General features: G+C 47.8%; 2 protein-coding genes across 3 annotated transcripts in view; one reads left to right on the top strand and one right to left on the bottom strand.

Moving 5' to 3' along the window:
- Positions 1–23,243, top strand: part of IYO (RPAP1-like, carboxy-terminal protein) — a 52,214-nt gene that overhangs the window by 26,010 nt on the left and 2,961 nt on the right. For both annotated transcript variants that reach the window (XM_086822407.1, XM_086822406.1), the window contains exons 4-9: positions 5,620–5,807; positions 6,039–6,144; positions 6,254–6,514; positions 6,699–6,884; positions 6,978–9,359; positions 9,471–9,683. In XM_086822407.1, coding sequence (XP_086678533.1) covers positions 5,620–5,807; positions 6,039–6,144; positions 6,254–6,514; positions 6,699–6,884; positions 6,978–9,359; positions 9,471–9,683 — 3,336 coding nt within the window. The remainder of the gene's footprint in view (positions 1–5,619; positions 5,808–6,038; positions 6,145–6,253; positions 6,515–6,698; positions 6,885–6,977; positions 9,360–9,470; positions 9,684–23,243) is intronic.
- Positions 19,608–20,954, bottom strand: LOC147622784 (uncharacterized). The gene has a single exon (XM_086822405.1). It carries the CDS (start codon positions 20,952–20,954, stop codon positions 19,710–19,712), a length of 1,245 nt encoding a protein of 414 aa, XP_086678531.1. The 3' UTR covers positions 19,608–19,709.

The following is a 23,243-nucleotide window of genomic DNA, read 5'->3' as shown; positions in this document are numbered from 1 at the left end:
GGTTGCAGTCCAGAACGAAACTTCCTCTTTCTTTCATCCTCTGTGATTTGCATGAAGGGAGTCACTTCCAGCAACACTTTCCAGAATTTGTTAACATACTGTTGCACACTCTCATTATCTCTTTGTTCCAGCCTGTCCCACTTTTGAGTGAGAGTTTGCTCTGCATTGGGTGGCAAGAACTGAGCATAAAATCTATCCTTGAATTCCTTCCAAGTAGAAATGGGATCCTTGGTGATCTTTTCAGTGATCCACCAATGAGCAGCAGTCCCTTTCAAAAACATGCTAGCATGGCGCACCTTTGACTTTTCTGTGAAATCCTTATCGCTAAAAGCAAACTGTGCCACAAATGCTAACACCTTAGAAGCATTATGTTCACCATGAAAAGCATCAAATTTAACAGATTTATCACCTGCTTTGAATTCCTTGAGCTTCCTGGCATGAGGCTCATGGTCTTCTCTTTTTCTTTTCCCCTTATCCAACGGGGTAGCCCTATCTGCATGGGCTCCATGGGCCGTCATAGAAACTTCATGGGGCACGGTGGCATGTGCTCCATGAACTCGAAACTCAGATGCATGTGACTTACCTGCATATGGCATTGCCTCTCCATGAGACAACTCAGAAGGCAAAATTTTTCTGGAAGTAGACCTGTCACCATGAGATACATATCTTGCATGCATGTGACTTTCATGCCCTCCATGAGCACTGGCATACATATATCTATCAGGCTTTATGCCTTGTGGAGAGGATGCATGTCGAGAGGTGACAGTCACCTCTTCCTTTTGCATAAAAGATTTCAGCCTTTGGGATGCGGGATCTCTATGCTTCAAACGAGGTGGATTTCTGAATTTCAGCTCTCCGTCATCCCCCTCTTTGATATCACCTTTGCGTAGGAGATAGGCAAGTGCCAACTCCCTTGGTTTCTTGCCCACTTCACGAGCCATTGATTCGAAAGTTACATCTACCATAGCATCAGCCTTCCTCGCTTCAATAGCACTTTGCAGATGGGGATCTTCATGCAAAAACTTTAACTCTTGCTCTTGAGCTTGCAAAAGTTTTCTCATATGTTCCATTTCAGCCCTCATAGCATCAGGCTCTTGTTCAAGCATAACTGTCTTCCCTGGAGACAGTTGACCCTTGGATTCACTATCCATAACCCTTTCAAGGGGCTTGTGCCTACCACGCAGGGCATCAGACCCACGAGAGGCACTAGATGGACCCCTCGAATTTGGCACTTCCAAAGGGTTGCCTTGGCTGTCCATTGTGTTTTAAGTTTGCTAAAAGCGGGATGTCCAGTACACAGGTTCGTTTCCCCACTAGGAAGAGGGAAACAATCGTGCTCTGATACCAATGAAACCGATCCCGTCAAGTGGGAAAGACTCCGTTGGACACCCACACGCTTAATAGCACAACTTTAAAACCACAAATTTGAAATGGACAACTTAATACAACTTGAAATTGAAATGAAATGAAATGGAAAGATGGACACCAGTACTGGGGCCGGAACGGGCCGACCCCCCCCTCAATATATGATATATTTATTGGGAGTATTTAATAAATACAATGCTCCATGGGTTCCAAGAACCAGATAATGTCCATATACATATGAAAACAGTACCAAACAAATATGCTCGAAGTCGAAACTTGATGTAGAAGCTTGAAGCAGTTCGACCACTAGTGTGGCCCAATCTCTACGGTCTTGTGCTTTCACTGGACTCCGCGGAGAGCGCCTCACTGGTGTTCCAAGACCACGCACAAACAGGCGCTCTCGTACTAACGCCTGGCTCTCCCGATCTCAGCACCTTTGGACCGAGGTTCACCAATATAGCTTGGACAACCCGGCACCGAACGGGTGTTGGCCCAGCGGGATGAATTCCTTACCAGATTTAAACATAAAATACTTTACTTAAATCTGAAATTCACTTACTTGTAGATGGTTGATAGAAAACCAATACTTGTGGTGTTTGTGTAGAATATGAAGCCACCCTTGTTGAAGAAACCGTTGCCTCGTGTAGAACCATCAAGACAAGCACCACCACAAAGGGTACAGCCGCCTGCTGTGAGAGAAGAAGCATCCACTTGCAAGGGAGGAGATGCCTGGTTGCAGTGTGGAGGAGCCCAAACAGAGTTGCCTGAGGGCAGTGCTACTGGCCGGAACACAAGCGCATAGCCATAGCCGCCTGTAGGGACATGCGTAGCTTGGAGAGGTGCAGCCGGTAGAGAAGAGGCAGCCTGCAGCCGGTAGAGGATGGGCAGCCTGCAAGTACTGTCACCTGGGAGAGTAGCCGCCTGTAGGAAGGGAGAGGAAAGGAGAGAACACCCGCAGCTGCCTGCAAGAGAAGGCAGCGCAGCCTGCAAGGAGTAGCAGCCAGTCGCCTGCAGAGAGGAGCACACCTGGTTGCAACCAATTCTGGCCGCCTGTAGAAAATCACATCCGCCTGGTTATTCAGAAACGCAGCCAGCAGCCTGGTTGCTGTAGGAGCAGAAGTACATAAAAATTCAGCAGCAGCGGCCTGGGAGAGAACAAGCGCAGCCTGTTGTGTATGGAAAACAGTCGCCTGGTGATGCAAATGATAGAACAACCAGCGAAGGTGATCGCCGGGTGATGAACAAAACGCCAGATAGAAGCGATGGGTGTCCACGCTTGAAGGAGGGAGTCTTTTTTTAATAAAATTAAAGTGAAGTTACAACTAGAGATGTCCACGCATGCATGTGGGGGGACTAGTGTGGGTAGGTGACCATGCCCACCCCCACACTCACTTAAAAGTGGGGCTCCCCACCTTTGGCCCCTAAGTGGGTGCCCACTTTTAAATGAATGTGAACACTTAACCTTATAAAACAAAGGTTAGGAATAAAATATTAAAAACAACAAGTGCGACATACTTACCACTTGTTCACATGCACCAAAACTCGTCAGAATACAGAGCAGACTTCACGACTCACTGGCAGGCGTCCCCGCTCAGTAAGTAACACGTCAAGCAGGCAAACACACAAATACATGTCATGCGAAAACAGTTTCAAACATGCAAAATATGTGTGCATGTGCAAATAGTAACATGGACATATCTCCCGTTCATGGAACAAGTACAAAATATCTGTCGGCACAAAACTGGCACGACATAAAAACATAAAAACCTGGTCTTCCTATGGAGTGACAGTCCCATAGATAAGACACAGTTCCAGGCACGAGTCTCCCTATGGTGTGACAGTCCCATAGGCAAAACACGGCACGAATACTGGCTCTTCCATGGCGTGACAGTCCCATGGGTCGAACACAGTCCAGGTCATACACGGGTGGCACTGGTCTGGCTCCCGTCCATACGACACCAACCTGCTAACACACGGGTGGCACCAGTCTGGCTCCCGTCCATGTCAGCAAAATACTGGCCTCTTCACACGAGACACCGGCCTGGCCTCAAGTGAACGAGACGCAAAAACTGGAGATGGACCAAATGGTCGGCCAATTGGTGACATAATCTCTTAAAGATACATTTAGTGTTTGACTCCTTTCTAATTTGGTCGATGATCTGAAATAGTTGTGAGATTTGAAAAAGTTATTAGTGTCTGGTTAGAGAGGGTTTCAGTACTCTACGGAGAGACATTGAGCATGAGGTTACACGTGTGGTTCTCTACTTGCTTGAGGTTCCTAATCATAGAGAGTAGGATAACAACAATTCTAGTGGGGGGTTGTTGCGGACACGACTCTCTTAGGAGTAGTTCGGAGCCAAGCGACTTGCTGGTCAATGTTTCAAGTGTGACTCCAGCGAGCACATCACGAAGGATTGTCCGAGGACCTAGGAGGGGTGGAAGAAACCTAGCTTTGAGATCGGACACAAAAGTATCCCACATGTAATGAATTGTACCTATGGTTGGATCTGGATGAAGACCCGACCAAAGTTGCTACCAAGTAATGGCTTCCCTAGTAGGGTGGAGCCACCAGATGGACTTTGCCTCTAGGATCTGCAACTTTAGCCAATGAAAAATGTGCAACAAATTGATGTATAAATTGTGTGATTGCAGAATGATCACACTTACCATGATACTTATGGAAGCTTGGTTGAGGTCGAATGATGATGGTGGAGGAACTAGGACCAAGTGTGCACTCGGAGACGCTCACTGGCATATCCTCCCAAAGTGAAGACAAATCTGGTAAGATGTCCTCTTGTGGTGATTCCATGACACCAAAGAGTGAAGGAACTCCACCCATTGCCAACGGCAAGTGAGAAGAGTCCTCTTGTATGAGCCCCGAAACTAAAGCAACCGCCACTAAGGCCAAAGGAGCAATATGAGGAGGTAGCTTCCTAAGAACCAATATTCATTCTTTCTCTCTACTCACAATTGGGCTAATTCCTCTTAGGTTAACTTTAGCAATGTCGGAGCAAGTAAAAAAAACCAAATGCTAATAACATGTGTGCGTATCTAAGGTTTTTTATTTCTTGGGTTGAGCGCATACCTAGGGTGCTTCATTGCATCACGCCACAGGCTCGAACAGAGGAAGTTTCCGGCCAAGGAGAGTCTAGTACAGGACCAATCTGGAGGATGAGTTTTGCAAACTCTCCTAGAATGGGTGTAACTCCAAGTTGGTGGGCACGTAAGGGGGTATAAACACTGACTATTAGTGTGGTTGAATATGGTCAGTCTATTCCACTTATTTGAGAAATCATGCATCAAGAGCATGAGCATAAGTCAACATGGTCTATGGATTTGTGGAATCTATCTTGGAAGCATTGAATTGGCTTTATTATGCGTGATGGATATTCTCTTCTATATTAATAGTCATAAGTGCTTTGTGAAGCCCTCCTGTGCGCCACGCCCGGGAAGTTACATTGGTATCAGAGCATTGACTCTTTCACACTCTTGTGTGAAGACGACCTTGTTGGGGTATAAACACTGACTATTAGTGTAGTTAAATACGGTTAGCCTATTCACTTATGGGAGCAATCATGTGTCAAGAGATGAGCATGAGTCAACATGGTCTATGGATTTGTGGATTCTATCTTGGAAGCATTGAATTGGCTTTATTATACTTGCTGGGTATTCTCTTCTATATTAATAGTCATAAGTGTTTTTGAAAGAGTGCACAGAGCGGAAGCAATAGAGCACTAGAGAGTGCTGAATAGAGAGTGTAAGAGAGAGAAATTGATGAAAATAGGAGGGGCCATCATCTAGGCCCTCAAGAGGGGAGTCTTCACCGACTTTGTAAATCTCTCTTTTACACACTGAGCTTGCAGCTTTAGCAGAGGAGAATGTGGCCAGAACCCGCTATGTTGCCTTCTCTCTGGTGCTGATTGATTTCATGCTTGTACATTTTTGTGTAGTTGCTTGGTTAATCAATAACTGTGTAAAGCTTAATCTTTAATGTCCTCCTTTTTTTGTGAGCTTTGATTTTGTTAGGACAATTTCTCTGCCATTATGTGTCCATTATTTTATTTTTTTTCCAATTTGTAAGCCTAGGTATATTCAATTATATGATATACGAAACTTGGTTGAGTTCAAAAAATGAGAGTACCTTGTGGTTTTCAAGAGAAGTAGGGCAAGAAGTATCATTTGAACTTGAAGCAGACCCCTTTTTTTGTGTGTTTTTTGGTATTCAGAAACTTGATTACAGAAACTTTTACTCAGGTCCCTGCACAAAGATCTGCTGCTCTGCGACTGCTTGGTAACATTTTGGATAAGGCATTATTGTCACTTCAATCGGCTTGCAGTGAGGAGAGCTTTGCTTCATCTCCCACTTCAACACATAATGTAGATTGGCAAGCTGTTTGGGCTTATGCCCTTGGTCCAGACCCAGAACTTGTTCTAACTTTAAGGTAACTGTCTCATGTTAACCTGCTATATAAATATGGGGGGTTTACAGTTTATTTATATGTACAGATCTTACCAGCAGGTCTATTCCAAAGGATGAAGTTTCGTGTTGTGATTTCCATTAAATTTTCTCCATTTTGTATGTAGACATAGATAGGGAATAATTTCTTTATCACTTTACTCACACTTAGAAGGAGTTTAAAATTTCAGATGTGGGAATGCCTTTAATCACTCAGGATGGCTTTGGATGATTCGCATGCTACTGCTGTAGTTACATGCTCAAGAGCTCTCGAATTTCTACTTAGCAGCTCGGCCAATGAGCATTACTTCAATCTGTGTGAGGTCTTTCTTTTCATATCCTACTATTTTAGGTTTGAAGCAAAGTTTTAAGGGAAAGGTGGACAATGTCTATTTTTCTCTATATTCTAACATCACACCTGCTGTTGTGCAGTCAGTCTGGCCATTTGATGGTTTTCTATTCACTGCTCCTATCTTTCAGAAGCCCTCATTCCAAGAAAGTGGCTTGATTGGAGATTGTCACTGGAAATACAATGTGAAGCCGTCTGACATGTTTCCTTTTTCCAAGAGTGGTGATTCTGAGAGAGAGGAAGGAGATGCAACAGTGAATGAAGATGCATCGATTGCAAAGCAAGATGTTGCTGCTGGGCTTATTCGCATGGGAATACTTCCCAGGATTCGGTACCTCTTGGAGGCAAGTTACATTTTCATTCCGCAGTTTGGTATTAAAGAGATAAGTGAGTGAAATAAAATTGGTTCTTTTCCATGTATTTCATTGGAGTCTATGCCATGATGGTCCTACTTTGTAAAAATTTTCCATAAAACCAATGATCTTTTTCCATAGCACCAATGATTCATTCTGTTGAGTAATGATGCAGGTAGAGAGACTGATTGCTGCTGAAGATTCCTTATTTAGCATTCTAATAGCCTTGGCTAGGCATTCGCCAGCTGCTGCAGATGCTGTGATGAAGTGCCCAAGGTTGATGGACACTGTACTACAGCTTTTTGTTCAAGATGAGACTATGACCTGGCCAGCACGGCCTAAAGCCATCAAACTGTTGACGGTCTGAGTTAACTTCAGTTTTTATTTTCTCTCCTTTGTAACATTGTTGACTGTTTTCAAACTTTTCCTTCATATACATTTGAAAATTTTGTAGGTCTTATCGACAGCCAGAAAGTCAAATTGCATCCATTTTTTCAACATGGGTCTCTTTCAAGCTTCTCAACTTGGGCTTTTGAGTCGAGGATTATCTTTGGGCACACCAAAAAGAAATTTTGAGGGAGGACATAGGAGCTCGTGGGTTGGACTGGTTGAATCGCTTCGTTTCTGGAGAATATGCATAAAGCATTGGCTTGGTATCTCATGTTTCTCTGATTTCTACCCAGCTCTCCTGTTTTGGATTTCTACTCCTCATGTGCAGCAGCCTATGCAAAAAACTGTGGACTTTGAAAATGCTACTCTGGCAGAATCTTCTTTTCAATTACTAGAAGCACTTGCAAGTACACTCCCAATTCTTCATGGTGTTGATGAATCAGAAGTTAGAGAAGGTATGGATATTAATGATTCAGAAACATCTGCAGTTGAGACAAATGTCTGGTCATGGAAATTTGCCATCCCAATAGTGGAGAATTCTATAAGCTGGCTCTCAACTGAGTTCATTCACAGTTGTACACAGAATTTGCTGCAGCTTGATGGCGGGGATAAATCATCAAAAGTAGGAGTTGGCTTGCTTTTAAGAACCATATCATCGATTCTGCATTTTTTATCAACTGTGTGTGGAAGAATATTGGAAGAGGGCAATCCTGGACCTTCATGGTTGCCAACCTTTGTTCCCAAGCTGGGTTTGCAACTGGTTAGAAGTGGTCTACTCGGCTTTAATGCAAATGGGAACTCAGAGTTAGGCAGCACTTCTCTTGTTGAATGTTTTCTTTGTATGAAAGAAAAAGTTCTTGGTGAGGATCTTTTAGAAGTTACAAACTGTCTTCATGGTCTGGTGCGTTTATTGAAAGTTCTTGATCGTCTGCTAGCATTGGTCAAGGTGGATGCACAGCCAAGTTGTGCTGCAGATGAATCATTGGCGATTGAAGAAACTTTGAGGTGTGGTCTTGCTATGTCAGCTAAGGGAGAACTTATGAGGTTATTAAGGCGTGTGGGTGATGACTTGATACGGCGGTCAGGTGTTTTTAATATGGTTGATAATTCTAGAAGAGGGGGTCCTGCACCTGGTATTGGCATTGGATGGGGATGTCAAGGTGGGGGCTATTGGTCATGTCATGTACTGACAGCTCAAGTAGAGTCTGTTTTGGTGATTGAACTGATTGAGCTATTTTTCCCACAAAATGGTTCTGTATTGGAATCTTTGAAAGAGCTCACACCAGGGGAGTTGCTTTACCCAGATGAAACTGGAGTTAATTTGTCTGCTGCAAATAATGCTTGGAAAATAAAAGTGGGTTTGAGTGTGTCGCTTCTGGCTGGACCTCATGGTATTGATCTTGTTAAACGCGCCTGCTGTGGTGCAATATTTCATAGGAGTTCATTAAATTTGTTCCTGAAGCAGACTGTATTGCTGTTAAAAAAATGGCTCTGGAAGCTTGACAACACAGAAGATAATTTGCGAGAAGCAGAGAGTTACTTGAGTAACTTATACTCGAAGATGGAAGAGATAAGCTATACTTTGCTTCAACATGTAAGCAGTGTGTGGCTGCAAAGGAAAATGAAACCAACGAGACTGTTGGATAAGAAGCATGCAGGGGAAGTTAATAGCTCAAAGAGCGGCAGTACATTGTCCACTGTGCATGAGGGTAGTGCATCCTGGTCAACACCTTGTGGCAGGGAGAGTCTTGCTGTAGAGTGGGCAGGACAGAAGCTGCCTCTACCTTCCTTTTGGTTCTTAAGCCCTCTTCTGAGCAATGTAGATTTGCATTTGCTGGCATTAGAGAACAGAGAAGACACCAAAGTTGGGTTCTTAGAGGTGAAAAATCTTGATGTTATGGAGGTCTTAAGGCATGGTCTCTTGCTCCTTTTTGGACTGGAAGCTTTAGCAGAACACACTTTGCATTTAGGATTTCATATACCTATGGCCAGAAAGATACATGCCTTGTCGAATGTTTTTCTTCTTTCTGATGATATTTTCTTAGAGAATGCGGTCAGAAGCATGATTGGGGCTTTGCAAGAGTTATATGTGTATCAAGCTGATTTCGTTTCTGAAGAGAACCAGAGTATGGAAGAGATCGATACTACGGAACAATACACAGCAGAAAGAAGCCTCAGGAAGCAAAGTGTGCATAGTCTAGACTTTGAGGGACTAGTGGATGAGAGGTATTCAAGCTTTGTGGATAAGCTAACCAACCAATTTGCTGCTGTTTCATATGGTGACTTGGTTTTCAGTCGGCAGGTTGCTATTTACCTGAGAAGGGATGTTTCAGATTCTCTTCGGTTGAGAGTGTGGAAATCTCTAGAAAGTGAGCATGTCCTAGAGCTTTTACCACCACTAGAGCAGTGCTGCGGGCATTCTACGGTTTATCTCTACCCTTTGGAGGTATGCAGTAAGAAAACACTCCTAATTCATTTGGTATCGGTGCCTTTTCTCATCTTGTGTATTTCCATCATTTCTGATTTTTGTTGTTGCTTCTCTGAATGTTTGCCACAGGAAAATCAGGAACTATTGAAATCTTATGCGTCTGCTTGGGCTAGTGGTGCTCTTGACAGAGCAAGGGCTCGCAATTCAGTTTCCTTCTCTCTTGCTCTCTTTCATGTTGCATCTTTTATCTTCAATGACAGTGAGAAGGATCAGAAGATTCTATTAAGGAAAACGTTTGCAAAGAGTCTTCTTCTTGGACTGGCACGCAGACCACAGCTTCAGGTTCTCCTTTCTCCTCTCTTAGAGGTCCTTATCTTTGTGCAGAGACTCGAGAGAGAAGAAAGAAAGAAAGAAGCATTATATTAACGTCTATTAAAGACTAAAAGGGTCTATGAGACTAAAAAGTTGTACATATGATCCATGTGTACGCTGTAGCCTAGAAGTATTGAACATAAAAAGGAAAAAAGCCTTCTACCAAAAGAATTGGGGCCTGTGTACTATGCGGGCTCCGCATGTACAATGAAACAGGGGTGGAACCCATAATGTATCAGCTTCCCCTGCAATAGGACACATGGTGCCAATGTTCACCTCCTTTGTCAGTGCCTCTCTATGGTGCCAGAGCATGTCCTGAATGTGAAGCTGATGGGAAGAGAACGCAGATCTCTGGGGTTGGGGGCTAGAGGGACCGTGCCCTCTCTCTGATGACTCGATGTGTGTAGGGGGCTGGGGAGATGCTATGGCTGCTTTGCGCTCTATTCTGAAGGAGAGGATGGTATCACTATAGCATCAGATGGGGTGGACTCTCATCACTGAGGGGAGATACTATGGCTGCTTTGCGCGCTATTCTGAAGGAGGATGGTAGCACTATATGACCACATATTGCCATCATGTAGCATCACACAGATACTTATCCTATGTAGCTAGTTTCGTTCAGTGTTTCTTTTCCATGGTCTGATATTCATCATGTATACATTGTACTACCTTTTTGGCCTCACAGACCCTCTGGGTATTTTGAAGACATTAATACATCTTTCTTTCTTTCTCTCTCCTGGCAATGGAGCTGAGCTCAGACTCTATCCATGCATCTTGGCAATGGAACTGAGCTCAGACGCTAACACAGATCCATAAACTTTGGCCAATGTTTGGCTAATTATACATCATCCTGGGTACAAAATAATAACAAAGAAAGATAACAAAGATCTAGAGCTATAAAATCTGATCTAGGTACATGAGCAGAGAGCTCTCATATCACCCTAATAAAAAGAGAGAAAGAAAGAAAGAAAGAAAGCTGTATTAACGTCTACTAGAGGCCGAACTTGACCTATGAGACAAATCAATGTACAACTATCAATGTCTTCTGGATGTCCAGAAAAAAAAAGGACAAAATGAACATGAAGTAAACTATGAAAGTATTGAGCTAGTGGGGGGGTGTGATGGATGGAGCACTACTGCTAGAGGCTCAGTATGCAACCTATATGCGCAGGGTATACAAGAATGCAATGCAGATCTATCTAGCTCCAACCAGTACCATAATGGGGGTGTAATATGTGATACATAGGCGATGGCGAGGCAAAAATACCTCAGAGCATGATTTCCGGGTGTGAGTGTAAGTGAGCTAGCCGCTCCTGGATATGGTGCTGATGTCGAGCCCGCATCTCTGTGATCTCCCTCTGATGTAGTTTGGGAGTCTGGTAGCCTCGTGCTCTCGGTCTCCGTTTGGCTCGGAGGTCCGCAGCGCGTTGAACTGTAACCCCGTCCTGTGTTTAGAATAGGCACTGGGATAGATCTCTGGAAGAAATCAGTGAGCTGGAGCTATCGCCCACCTCTCCCTGTGGTATGAGTCCGTAGCAGTGTCTCTGTGGCGCTGTGTCTCTAGCAACAACTGGCCAAATTTGCGTTGGTCTGCGGACTCCATGATCTGGCGGAGTGAGGGATGTCCAGTGAAGATGGTGGTGTATCTCTCTCTAATGACACTATATGCTGTGCATCTGCATACATAATGTTCCTCACTCTCAACCTCCTCCTGGCATAGTCTGCATATCCTCTTTGCTCTGGTGATCCGTGCTGCCCTACCTGCCTCAATCTCAAGCTGGTGTGATGAGACTCTGAGTTGGCCAATCACCACTTGGGCACTGTGAGGCATGTACACATCCATGTATCCAGGTCTCTGTAATGAATCCATCTGCTGAGATACGCATAAACTGATCTCTGTAGTATAGCATCTTCGGCGATGGAGGCTGACTGGGTGTAATCCAAGTCTCTTGAGTGTATCGCTGCCATAAATCCTGCCGAAGGACTCAGTTCCTCTCACTGTGAGAGAGCTGGATGTGTGGTGCATGTCTATCATACTGGAAAGGTGGCAGGTGATCTATGTCAAGACCATGCTGAGTGAGCCACTGTATCATCTGTGAATACCATGATCTCCTATCTCCACTCTCTGCGAGCTGCCTGGACGCCTCAAAAGCTCTATGTGAGTCGATCTGATGGCACATCTCTGATCCTCTGTATGAAGCAGATCGTCTGGAAGAGGGCCTCTACTAGCATAGGAGGTGCAGCAAACTCCGTCCGGACAATGTCATGTGGGACGGAGGGTTTGCTGCGGATCATCCGTGAGAGCATGGCCTCTCTATCTGAGATCATGTGGAGGTGGCGAGCCCAGGTGACCATACTGCTGCAGCATACATCAAAGCAGGGGTGACTAGTGTGTCAAACAACTACCCCTTCGTGCGGGGTTCCCGGAAGTGTGCTTGGTGACACTATCTCTCTAGCATGGCCAGAGCTGCATATCCTCGTGTGAGTCTATCCTTGGCTGCCTATGCTATAGTAAATCTTCCTGGCGGAGTCGTAAATGTAATCCCTAGGTACACATATGAGTCTACCACCTCTACCTGTCCTCCTGCTAGTGTGAAGATGGCCTGTCGTCGAACCGGCCCTGAGGTGTGGAAAATCATGGCCTTGGTTTTCCCAAGGTTCACTGTAAGCCCCCTCTGTGTGCAGAAGTCATCGAGTGCATGGAGATGGTGCTGTAGTCCCATCTGCGACTCAGAGACCAGAATAATATCATCTGCATATAGCATAATGTGGACTTCGGTACCTGAGATGTCTACCCTGTCCCCACCACCGTGACCAATGAAGTCAGCCACCTCATCGATGTATAGCCCAAATAGTGTAGGAGAGAGTGGGCATCCTTGCTTCACACCTATGGTGCTAGCAATAACATCAGATAGCCCCCCGGGGCATTATATGCACCCGAAGACCTGCTCATATAAAGCATAGATGCCCCAAATCATCTCTGATGGGATCCCCAATGACTGTAGGCGCTGGAAGAGTCTCTCTCGTGGCACCGTGTCAAATGCTTTGCGGAAATCCACAAAGCAGCAGTATAATCTCTTCTCCCGTGCCCTAGCCTGGTCAATTAGACATCTCAGAGTGAATATATGGTCAATAGTGGAGAAAGCTTGTTGGAGTCCAGCTTGCCCTGGTGCTCGCAATCCCTCCTTCTCTGCATATGAGCTCAACTAGTCCACTCAGCTGGTAGGCCCTGCACTAGTGCCCTATTAAAGAGGTGAGCAACAAAGGGTCCCAGTGTGTCAGCTGCATAAATAAGATGCTGACTCTGTATACCTGTGTGGTCAGCCGATCTTACATGCTGTAACAGGCGGATAGCTCTCTCTACCATTGAGGCGGTAAAGAAAGTAGAGGTGGTAGGGCGGGATTCCTGTGGCTGTGGTATGGGCGGCTGTTGAGGGATATGGTAGAGGCTCTTTGCATGTGTGCCATGTGTGTGGATCCTCAATCGGGGTACGAGGGTGAGGCTCTCTCATCCTGCGACATGCAGTGGTTGCATCGCTGCTCATGAGAAGGTGGTATATATCCCAGTACTGTGCCTCCTCATATGCACGCCTCTTACGGCGTGTGAGGATCCTCATCTGTCGGCTCGCCTGTCTCTGTGTGATGGTCCCCAGTGCTCTCTGGGCACGGAGGTGTCTATATAGCTCTCTGCACTCATCATCATACCACCGATTCTGGGAAATGCTCCCAGATCTATCTGTGTGTGCAATGTGTGTATGATGGGGGAAGCTGCGGGTGGCGGCCGTATGTAGTAGAGATGACAGCTGGGTGGTGAGTGTGTCTAGAGGTGACAGGGGATCCATCTGGAATAGCCCATCATATACATGATGCTCATATATGTCTGCCAAGTCATGGGTGAAGTAGAAGGTTGTATGCGATGCCTGTGTGGGCTGTGTGGGTGCTGGCGTGGAGCTCGCCAGTGACAATAAGAGGTACGTGTGATCCGCACCAATAGGACAAGGAGGGATGGTGAAAGATGTCACTGCTTGTGTGGTCTCCATGGACCCCATGATGTAGTCCACTGTCTCGTGGAAAGCATGTCAGTGCTCCTGAATCTTGTCATTGTCTCATCCCGTTATAAATAACGAGATGGTGTCGCGCTCCCAGCTCAAGTAAGTGATGACCATATCTGGTGTTATCTGGCCCCATGTCCTCTGACACCCCGTAGGCTTCCGTGTCCACCTCTAGTGTGTGCATCACCTCAGGGTGCTCGAAATCATAAATGGCGCACTGTCGGCTCTGTGTCCGTGCATTGAAGTCCCCCATAAGGAGGACTTCCCCCAGGTTGGAGTAGTGTATGATCTCATCTGAAAGGGCTGCATATGGTGACTCTCCCAATGGCCCTGTGTCCTCCTCGCCTCTACTCTCATGCTCTGCTGTCATGGCATCTCTCGATCCTCTAGGAGAGAAGTAGCATAGCGCAATGTATAACACCCTGTCTGTTGAGAGCTGCAGTCCACATGTATCTAGCCTCCTGGTCACGTGCTACCACCTGTAGGCACTCTTGTAGCTCTTGCTTGAAGAGTACCGCTATACCTCCAGATCCTCTCGATGTGCTTTGACGTGTGGTCCCCCTGTATGTAAACTCCCACTGATAGCCCTCTACTTTGGGTAGCCCCCTCTCTGGGCTGTGGTGCGTATCTGTAAGTAGTATGATGTCCCGTCCCTCCATGACCTCCTCCATCCTCCCAGGATGTGTCCAAAGTGCTCCACTGCAGTTCCAAACTGCTATGTGTATCTGTGAATATGGATCCTCCATAGCCGATGTCCCATAGGCCGCTTGGCGCTAATCGGTGGCCTTGCCATCGATGATGACACGGCCATCGCGATAGAATGCTCTCTGCCCTCTTTCCGGGCATGTAGGACTCTCGGCATGTTTTCCTGTGTTCTATCTGCATCCTTGTAAGGTCGTCATCCAAATAGATGGGATCTCCCTGTAATCCTCGTAGAATCACTCTCTTTCTCATGAAGGTGACCCTCTCCGTCTCTCCTGCAAACTGTAGGATGAGGGCTTGCTTGCGTGTTGAGTCTTTCCCGGCTCTCCATGCTTTGGTGAAGGGGAGAGGGTCCTCTTCCCTATAGCCGAGCTTCATGCATAGAAGCTGTCCATCTTTCTCGGGAGTGGAGTTGGGTGTCTCGGCTACACCTATGACTCGAATGTTGAGGCGGCGGGCATGCCTCATCTTCTCCTCCTCAATGGTGGTGTAAATGATTTGGTGTTCTTCCCTTTGAGTCTCCTCCCTCACTTCTTTACGGATGTTCTTCTTCACCACCTCAACCCATCCTGACTGCTTGGCTTCGAGTTTTCCCTCCATGTCCTTTGTGATCTCCTTGGAGATTTCTTCTTTGATGGCCGCCGTGAGAGTGTTGTCATTGATCTCCCCTTCTTCCTTCTCGGTGTTCTTGACGGCTACCAGTTCCACTTTCAATGCACTCACCTCCTCCTTGAGTGCTGTGTTCTCTTGTTCAAGGTCTGTGACCTGTGCTTCGAGGGCCATGATGTGCCGGTGTAGTTTGTTCTCCACCTCATTGAGGTTGGAATCGGATGCCTTCTTGTTCTCCTTGATTAGTGCCTTCATTGCCGTCTCGAGGGCCTCGAGCTTCTCTTGGAGGCTCGGAGCCATTCCTCGAGCTTACTCTGCAGCCCTTCCCACAGAGAGAGAGAGAGAGAGAGAGAGAGAGAGAGAGAGAGAGTTATGTTGCTGCCTTGGGGGCCTTAACTGGACGTCTCCCATGCCGTGCTAGTATGGTCCTGATCCTCTGTTGTAGTCTCTGCCGGTGTCGAGATGGGCCTCTCATCTTGGGGCGCCTGGACTGCCCCAACTCTATAGCCCGATCAATCAGTGTACCTCTGGTGCGGCTATGCTCTGGGGCTAGCTGCAATGCCTGCTGGCCTGACTGCTCAATCTATGGTCGAAAGAAGTCTGTAATTTGCCTCTGTAGGTGTCTCTCCCTCTCTAATCCCCTCCCTCTCAAGAGACCCTCTCTATGTCTGCATAGCATAATCCGAGGCATCTTTGATCCTGGTATCTCATGACTCTGGAAAGTGGTCCAAAACCCTCTCTGAACAGGCAGTGAAAACGGCCTCGTATCTCATAATATACTGGACAGTGACATATGTAATGTAACTCTGTCTCTGGCTCCATCTGGCACAACTGACAAATCCTGGCCTCAGTTGGTACTCCTTTGAATCTGCCAATCTCAATCTCTAGGTGGTGTGAGGATGTGCGCATCTGACCAATAGCACACCGTACCCCATGAGAAAGATGAGTATCCATGTAGCTGGGTCTAATCACAAACCCATCCTCCGTGAGCTGGAGAAGATGATCTCTATAGAAAGCCATCTTCGTACCAAGCTCGTGTGTCGGCTGTATCCATGTCCTCCTAGTGTCCAGCTGAGTCAAGTCCTGCCTGATAAGTCTGGTAATCTCTGCCCGTGTGAGAGAGAGGGAGGGTGCATCCAGGGAGTACTGAAATGGAGGTAGCCTGTCCATACTAAAGCGATGCAGTTGGAACCAAGCTGTCATCTGTGCATACCAACATGATCCGTCTCCCTGTGATGCCAACTGTCGTGAAGACTCCAAGGCTAAGCGAGCATATCTGTCTCTAGGGAGAGCCCAAGTGCTATGTATAAAGGAGACTGATCGAGTGAGTGCCTCTACTACCAATGGGGGGGGAAGCCATCTCTGCACGGATAATATCATGTGGTACGGAGGCCTTGGCCCTAATCATCCGGGAAATCATAGAAACCAAGGGCCTCTCCATACATCTCCATCCATCAGTGCTACCAGCTCGGCTGTGGTGATCCACTGAGGGTCCCCATATCTCCACTCCATACAGCATGGCTGAAGTGACCAAAGTGTCAAAGAGCCAGAGCTTTGTTCGAGGTTCCTGAAACTGAACCTGCGAACACATCCTCTCTAGTCTCCCCAATGCTGCATAAGCTCTGGTCAATCTGGTCTCCGCTGCTCTCCTCAAGGAAAATAGTGGGCCACTAAAAACCACACCAAGGTAAGTATATGCATCTGTATACTCCACTGTCTCCTGACGATATGTAAAGGTGGGTACTGACCTCCTAACCCACTGTACTGTGGTGTTAAACACCATCACCTTGGTTTTACCAAGGTTAACAGACAATCCACTGTCTTGTGCAAACGTGTGCAATGCATCCAAATGACGCTGCATCCCCTCTGGAGAATCTGAGATCAGCACAATATCATCAGCATACAATAACAGCGGAATCCATGTCCCTGCTAGCTGTGCTCCTCTGTCACCCTCCCGCTCTACATAGTCCGAAACCTCATCCACATACATCCCAAATAAGGTCCCAAATAAGGTGGGAGAAAGGGGGCAGCCCTGCTTCACCCCAATAGTGGAGTGAACCATCTCAGATATACCCTGAGTAGTACGTACCTGCCCCACAACTGTCCTGTATAAAGCCATGATTCCCCAAATCAGCTCTGTGGGCACTCCCATCTCTTGTAGTCTGCGCATCAGTCTGGCTCTTGGTACTCTGTCAAAAGCTTTGCGGAAATCCACAAAGCAACAATAAAACATGTACCCTGAGTCTGAATGAAAGCGAGCTAGCCTCTCCTTTGTCTCCATCTGGTGTCTTATTCGGATAGCTGCTATCTCTCGGTGACGGAGTCGGGGTGCTCTATGTCCAGTCTGTCTAGGTCTCCTCCTGGCTCTCAATTCCTCTGCTCTCTGTGGTCACTCCACGTGGTACATTAGCTGGCACTAGCATCTCTGGAAGAAATCTGTGAGCTGGGACTGTCTCCCACCCCTAGTGGGAGCGGGTGTCTGGAGGAGTCTCTCTCGAGAACTATGAAGCCCTAGTAGTAGTCTGCCAAGCTGTCGCTGGTCCGAGGCCTCCATCAACCGATGTAGTGAAGAGGGCTCCTCAAACAATCCTGCATATCTATCTCTGACCCCCTGGTGGGCTCTACATCTACATACAAAGTGATCCTCAGTCTCCACCTCCTCGCGGCACAATCTGCATATCCGCTCAGCTATGGGAACCCGTGCCGCTCTCCCAGCCTCTATCTCTAGGTGATGTGAGGAGACTCGTAGCTGTCCAATAGCAACGCGAGAGCTGTGTGGCATGTATACATCCATGTACCGCGGTCGATGTATAAACCCATCTTCTGAGATGCTCATAAAGTGGTCTCTGTAATACAGCATCTTCGGTGGTAGTGGGCTCTCTGGTGCTGTCCATGTCTCCTGTATGTAGTGCTGCCATATGTCTCCTGTATGTAGTGCTGCCATATGTCCATGTCTCCTGTAATACAGCATCTTCGGTGGTAGTGGGCTCTCTGGTGCTGTCCACGTCTCGTGTATGTAGTGCTGCCATATGTCCTGTCTCATCACTCTGTTCCTCTCATTGAGAGAGAGGTAACCCCGTGGAGCAGACTGATCATACTGAAAAGGTGGCAACTGCTCAATGTCTATCCCATGATGTGAGAACCACTGTAGCATCTGTGCATACCAAGATCCAGTGTGTCTAGCCTCGGCCAGCTGTCTGGATGCCTCAAAAGCTCGGCGGGATAATCTCTCCGTGGGCATCTCCCTCATCCTGTATATAAAGGAGATCGTCTGGAACAATGCCTCCACTGCCATAGGTGGTGCAGCAAACTCAGCTCGAACAATGTCGTGCGGGACGGATGGTTTGTTGCGTATAATCCTCGAGAGCATCAAGATCTGTGGTCTCTCCAGTACCCATGTGGTGGCTGCAAGCCCTGGTGCCCAAACCGCTGCTGCATACATCAAGGCTGGTGTCACTAATGTATCAAAGAGCCACCCCTTCGTGCAGGGTTCCTGAAAATGTGCTTGATGACACTGACGCTCAAGGCCAGCACGAGCTGCATACCCCCGGGTCACTCTGTCTCGGACTGCCTGAGCCATGGAGAAGCATCCAGCTGAGCTAGTAAATGTGATGCCAAGGTAAACATAAGAGCTCACCACCTCGACCCGCCCTCCTGCTAATGTGAGAGTAGTGTGGCTCCTGACTGCGGGTGAAGTGTGGAAGATCATAACCTTGGTTTTCCCAAGGTTCACTGTGAGCCCCTGCTGTGCGCAGAAGTCATCAAGAGCCACAAGGTGTCTTTGAAGCCCAACCTGCGTGTCGGATACCAAGACGATGTCATCAGCATAAAGCATAACATGGACAGTAATACCTGATAGCTCAACCCCAGAGCCTCCTCCCTGTGTGATGTAATCAACCACCTCATCAATATAGAGCCCAAAGAACGTGGGGGAGAGCGGGCACCCCTGCTTCACACCAATGGTGCTAGCAACTGTGTCGGACAAGCCTCCTGGGCATCGAACTCTCCCAAAGACCTGCTCATATAGCTTGTATATACCCCACATCATGTCTGAAGGTATGCCTAGTGTCTGTAGTTGCCGAAAGAGGCGCTCTCTGGGCACAGTATCAAATGCCTTGCGAAAATCCACAAAGCAACAATAGAGCCGTTGCCTCCGTGCCTTGGCCTGATCAATCAGGCACCTCAATGTAAAAATGTGGTCAATGGTCGAGAAGGCTCGACGGAAGCCCCCAACCTCTGCATGAGTGCTCAGCTCTGCCTCCAAAATTGCCCCGTATAGTTTGGCCAATATATGGCCAATCATGATGGTCCTGTAGTTCCCGGGGTCTACTACATCTCCCGCTTTATGGATCGGCAAAATAGTGTGCATCGTCCAGTCAGCCGGAAACCCCTCTGACAGAGCTCTGTTGAAGAGATGAGCAAGAAATGGTGCCAATGTATCAATAGCATAGATGAGAATCTCTCCCTGTAATCCTGTATGATCTGTCGCCCGTCCATGTTGGAGTCGGCATATGGCCCTCCTAACCATAGGTGGGGTGAAGAAGGTGGAGACTGTGGAGCATGACTCTGTGGGCTGTGGTATAGGGGGCTGTGCAGGCACATCATAAAGTCTCTCTGCATATGTCTGCCAGGTCTAAGGATCGGCAATAGGTGTGGGAGGACGGGGCTCTCTGAGTCTCCTCCAAGCAGCAACAGCATCTCTGCTCATGAGCATGTGATATGTGTCCCAGTACTGAGCCTCCTCATAAGCTCGCTGCTTACGGCGGGTGAGAGTATGCATCCTCCTGCCTGCCTGCCTTTGGGTGATCTCCCCGCGAGCCCTCTGCACTCGGAGACTGCGGTAAAGGTTTCTGCACTCATCATCATACCATCGGTTCTGGGGCATGCTCCCAGATGTAGGTGGCCGTCCTGTCTGTATGTGGTATGGGAAACTCCTCGCGGCTGCGGAGTGCAGTACATGTGAGAGCTGGGAGGTGAGCATGGCCATGGGTGCCGATGGATCTAAGGCAAATAGCTGATCATGAACATGATAGTCGTACACCTCGGCTAGGTCCTGAGTGAAGTGAAAAATAGTGCATGGTGGCTGTATGATGGGTGGGTGGGTCTCCAATAAGCTCCTGAAAGTGAGGGATAGGTATGTATGATCCGCCCCAATGGGGCATGGTGGTACGGTGAAGTGAGACACCATATCTGTTGCCTCCCGGGATCCCATCACATAATCCACTGTACTACTGCCGTCTCCCACTGGAAAGCAAGTCAACCCACCTGAATCTGGCCACTGAGTCATCCCGTTATAAATAACGAGATGGTGTCGGGCCCCAAGCTCCAGCAAATGTTGCCCATATCCAGTGCTGTCAGCTCCTCCGTCAGCGGAGATCCGAGTGGACCCTGTATCCTTTGTAGCTAGCGGCTCTAGTCTCAAGGGATCCTCAAAGTCATAGATCTCGCACTGTGTGCTCTGAGTCCGTGCATTGAAGTCCCCCATCAAGAAGACTTCTCCCAGTGTCGAATAGTGTAGGATCTCCTCAGATAAGACAGAGTATGGAGACTCACTAGCCTCTCCTCCACCCGGCTCCTCGGTGGTGGCAAACCGCGACCCCTTCAGAGGAAAGTAGCAAAGGGCGATATAAATCCATCTGGTCTCTGAGAGGCATAAGCTAATCCACATGTATCTCGCCTCTGAGTCTCGTGCCACGACTCGAACATGCTCGTGTAACCCGTGCCTGAAAAGCACTGCAATACCTCCTGAACCTCGGGAGGTGGCCTGTCTCATCCCCTGTCGGTGAGCTGACTCCCACTGATAACCCTCAACCCGTGGTAAGCCCCTCTCCGGGCTCTCATGTGTCTCTGTCATCAAGATGATATCCCGGCCCTCCATCACCTCCTCAAGTCTCCCTGGATGTGTCCATAGGACTCCATTACAGTTCCAGATTGCTATGTGTATCTCTTTGTCTTCATGTTGTTTCCTCCGTGTCTCATAGGCCAGATGGCGCTATTCGACCCTCTTCCCATCAATGTAGATGTGACCATCCCTCTAATGTGCCTTCTTCCCTTCTTTGCGTGCCACCTTGATCTTCGGCATGCATAATCTTCTGTGCTCCAGTTGCATCCATGTGAGATCATCATCGAAGTAGATGGGGTCCCCTGGCAAGCTCCTCAAGATAGCCCGTCTTCTCATAAAGCTCATCCTACTCTCCTCGTCCGGGAACTGTAGCACTAAGGCCTTGCCTTTGGTGGAGTCCTTTGGGGTTGTCCTCCATACTCTAGTGAATGGGAGCGGCTCATCCTCCTTTAGTCCTAGCTTGGTACATAGGTTCCGCCCGTCAATCTCGGGCGTGGAGGTAGTGCTCTCTGGTATCCCTGTGACTCGGATGTTGAGGCGCCGGATCCGTCGCATCTTCTCTTCATCAAGAGTAGACTACATCATGTGTACATCTTCTTGTACCTCCTTGATGATGTTCTTCTTCATCACTTGTACATCTTCTTGCACCTCCTTTTTGATGTTCTTCTTCATCACTTCTACCCATCCTTCGCGGGCCGCCTCCATTTTCCCCTCGATTGTGTGGGTGAGGGTTTTGGTGATCTCTTCTTTGATTGCCTCTTTGTCCACCTCAAGAGTCTCTCCTTCCTCCCGTGGACGATCGCGTAAGGATGCCACTTCGCCCTTCAAAAGGTTGATTTCCTCCTGCATGGCGAGCTTTTCCTTCTCCCACTCCTCTTGCATGGTAAGCTTCTCTTCCTTCCATATTTCCGCTTCGGCCTCGAGCTTCCCCATGCGTGTCAATAAGTCCTTCTTGATGGCAGTGATGGTGCTGTCCAATGTCTTCTTCTGGTCCTTGATAAGATCCCTAAGGATATGATCAAGCTGGCTGATTTTGTCATCTACAGACCCTCCCATTGTAGAGGGAGGGAATGTTTGAAAGGAGCAGGTAAATATGTGGGAGAGAAAGAGAAGAAATGGATGAAATTCAAGTCCCCATTATGTTGCTGCCTTGGGGGCCTGAGCAAGGGTGGATAGGGAAAGGCCGCGGACAGATACGGGCTACGCACAGAGGGGGCGAATAGGTGTGGTGGTGGGGGGAGAGAGAGAGAGAGAGAGAGAGAGAGAGAGAGAGAGAGATATTAAGCGTCTACTAAAGACCCAATGGGCCTATGAGACCAAAGTGATACAATAATGTCCATGGCATATCTCATCATGGAATGGAAAATTAAACAGAAAGAAAACATAAATATAGCTATCTCACTGGGGTGATACAAAATTGTCCATGGAAACTCATCATGGAATACTAAGAACATAAAAACATGGGAGCAACATCAGCTCCGAGTAGATGGTATACCACTCTCCAAAATGTCAAGCGTGGGGCTGACGAGTATGGCTGAGATGTCTCCCTCAGCTATGTCACGTGGAAAGGTAGCTCGATGGCAGTGGAGCATGTCCTGGATCTGGAGCTGATGAGGTGATCGTGGCCGACCGGGGGGGTCGAGGGGGTCGGGCACGCTGGAGTGCAAAGGCTCGGTCCGAGGTAACTCCTCTCGGGCGAGGTAGGTCCAGAGCAGCTCGTGGAGGGTCCACAAGATCCACTGTTGGTGTCCTCCACCTCCTGGGTCCAGAAGAAATTGGTAATGGTTGGCTGCCGAGGGAGGGGGCGGGGTGGCTGGGGCCTGTGTCTCAAGAAGGTGTCCCTGTGTCTGCGGAGCTCAAGCAGAAAGAGGCCCAGGCAACGCTGGTCCTGGAAGTCAATGATCCTAGAGAGGACCGAATCCCTCACGAAATAGACATGAAATCTCCCGCGGATCTCATAGTATACTGGGCAGCGGCATATGTAATGCTCCTCCGTCTCAACCTCTGTGGGGCATAGTCTGCAGATCCTCTCCTCTTTGGGTGTCCGTATGAGCTTCCCGGCTCTAAAGATGACTAAGCTCATGCTCCAAAATCGAACCATAAATCTTGGCCCAATCATGGTAGTCCTGTAGTTGCTAGGGTCCATGGGGTCACCTGCTTTCAAGATAGGTACAATAGTATTCGATGACCAGCTGCCGGGGAAGCCCTCACATAGAGCCCTGTTAAACATGTGAACCAGTAAAGGCTAGCGTGTCCCTAGCATGGGAGAAATGCTCAGTGATGAGTCCATCATGATCCTGTGCTCTCCCAGTCTGCATCTTGTCA

The sequence above is a fragment of the Cibotium barometz genome, chromosome 28, assembly GCF_041138505.1.
Source record: "Cibotium barometz isolate CiBa-2024 chromosome 28, ASM4113850v1, whole genome shotgun sequence".
Taxonomy (NCBI): domain Eukaryota; kingdom Viridiplantae; phylum Streptophyta; class Polypodiopsida; order Cyatheales; family Cibotiaceae; genus Cibotium; species Cibotium barometz.
This window is presented reverse-complemented; position numbering and strand designations above follow the sequence as displayed.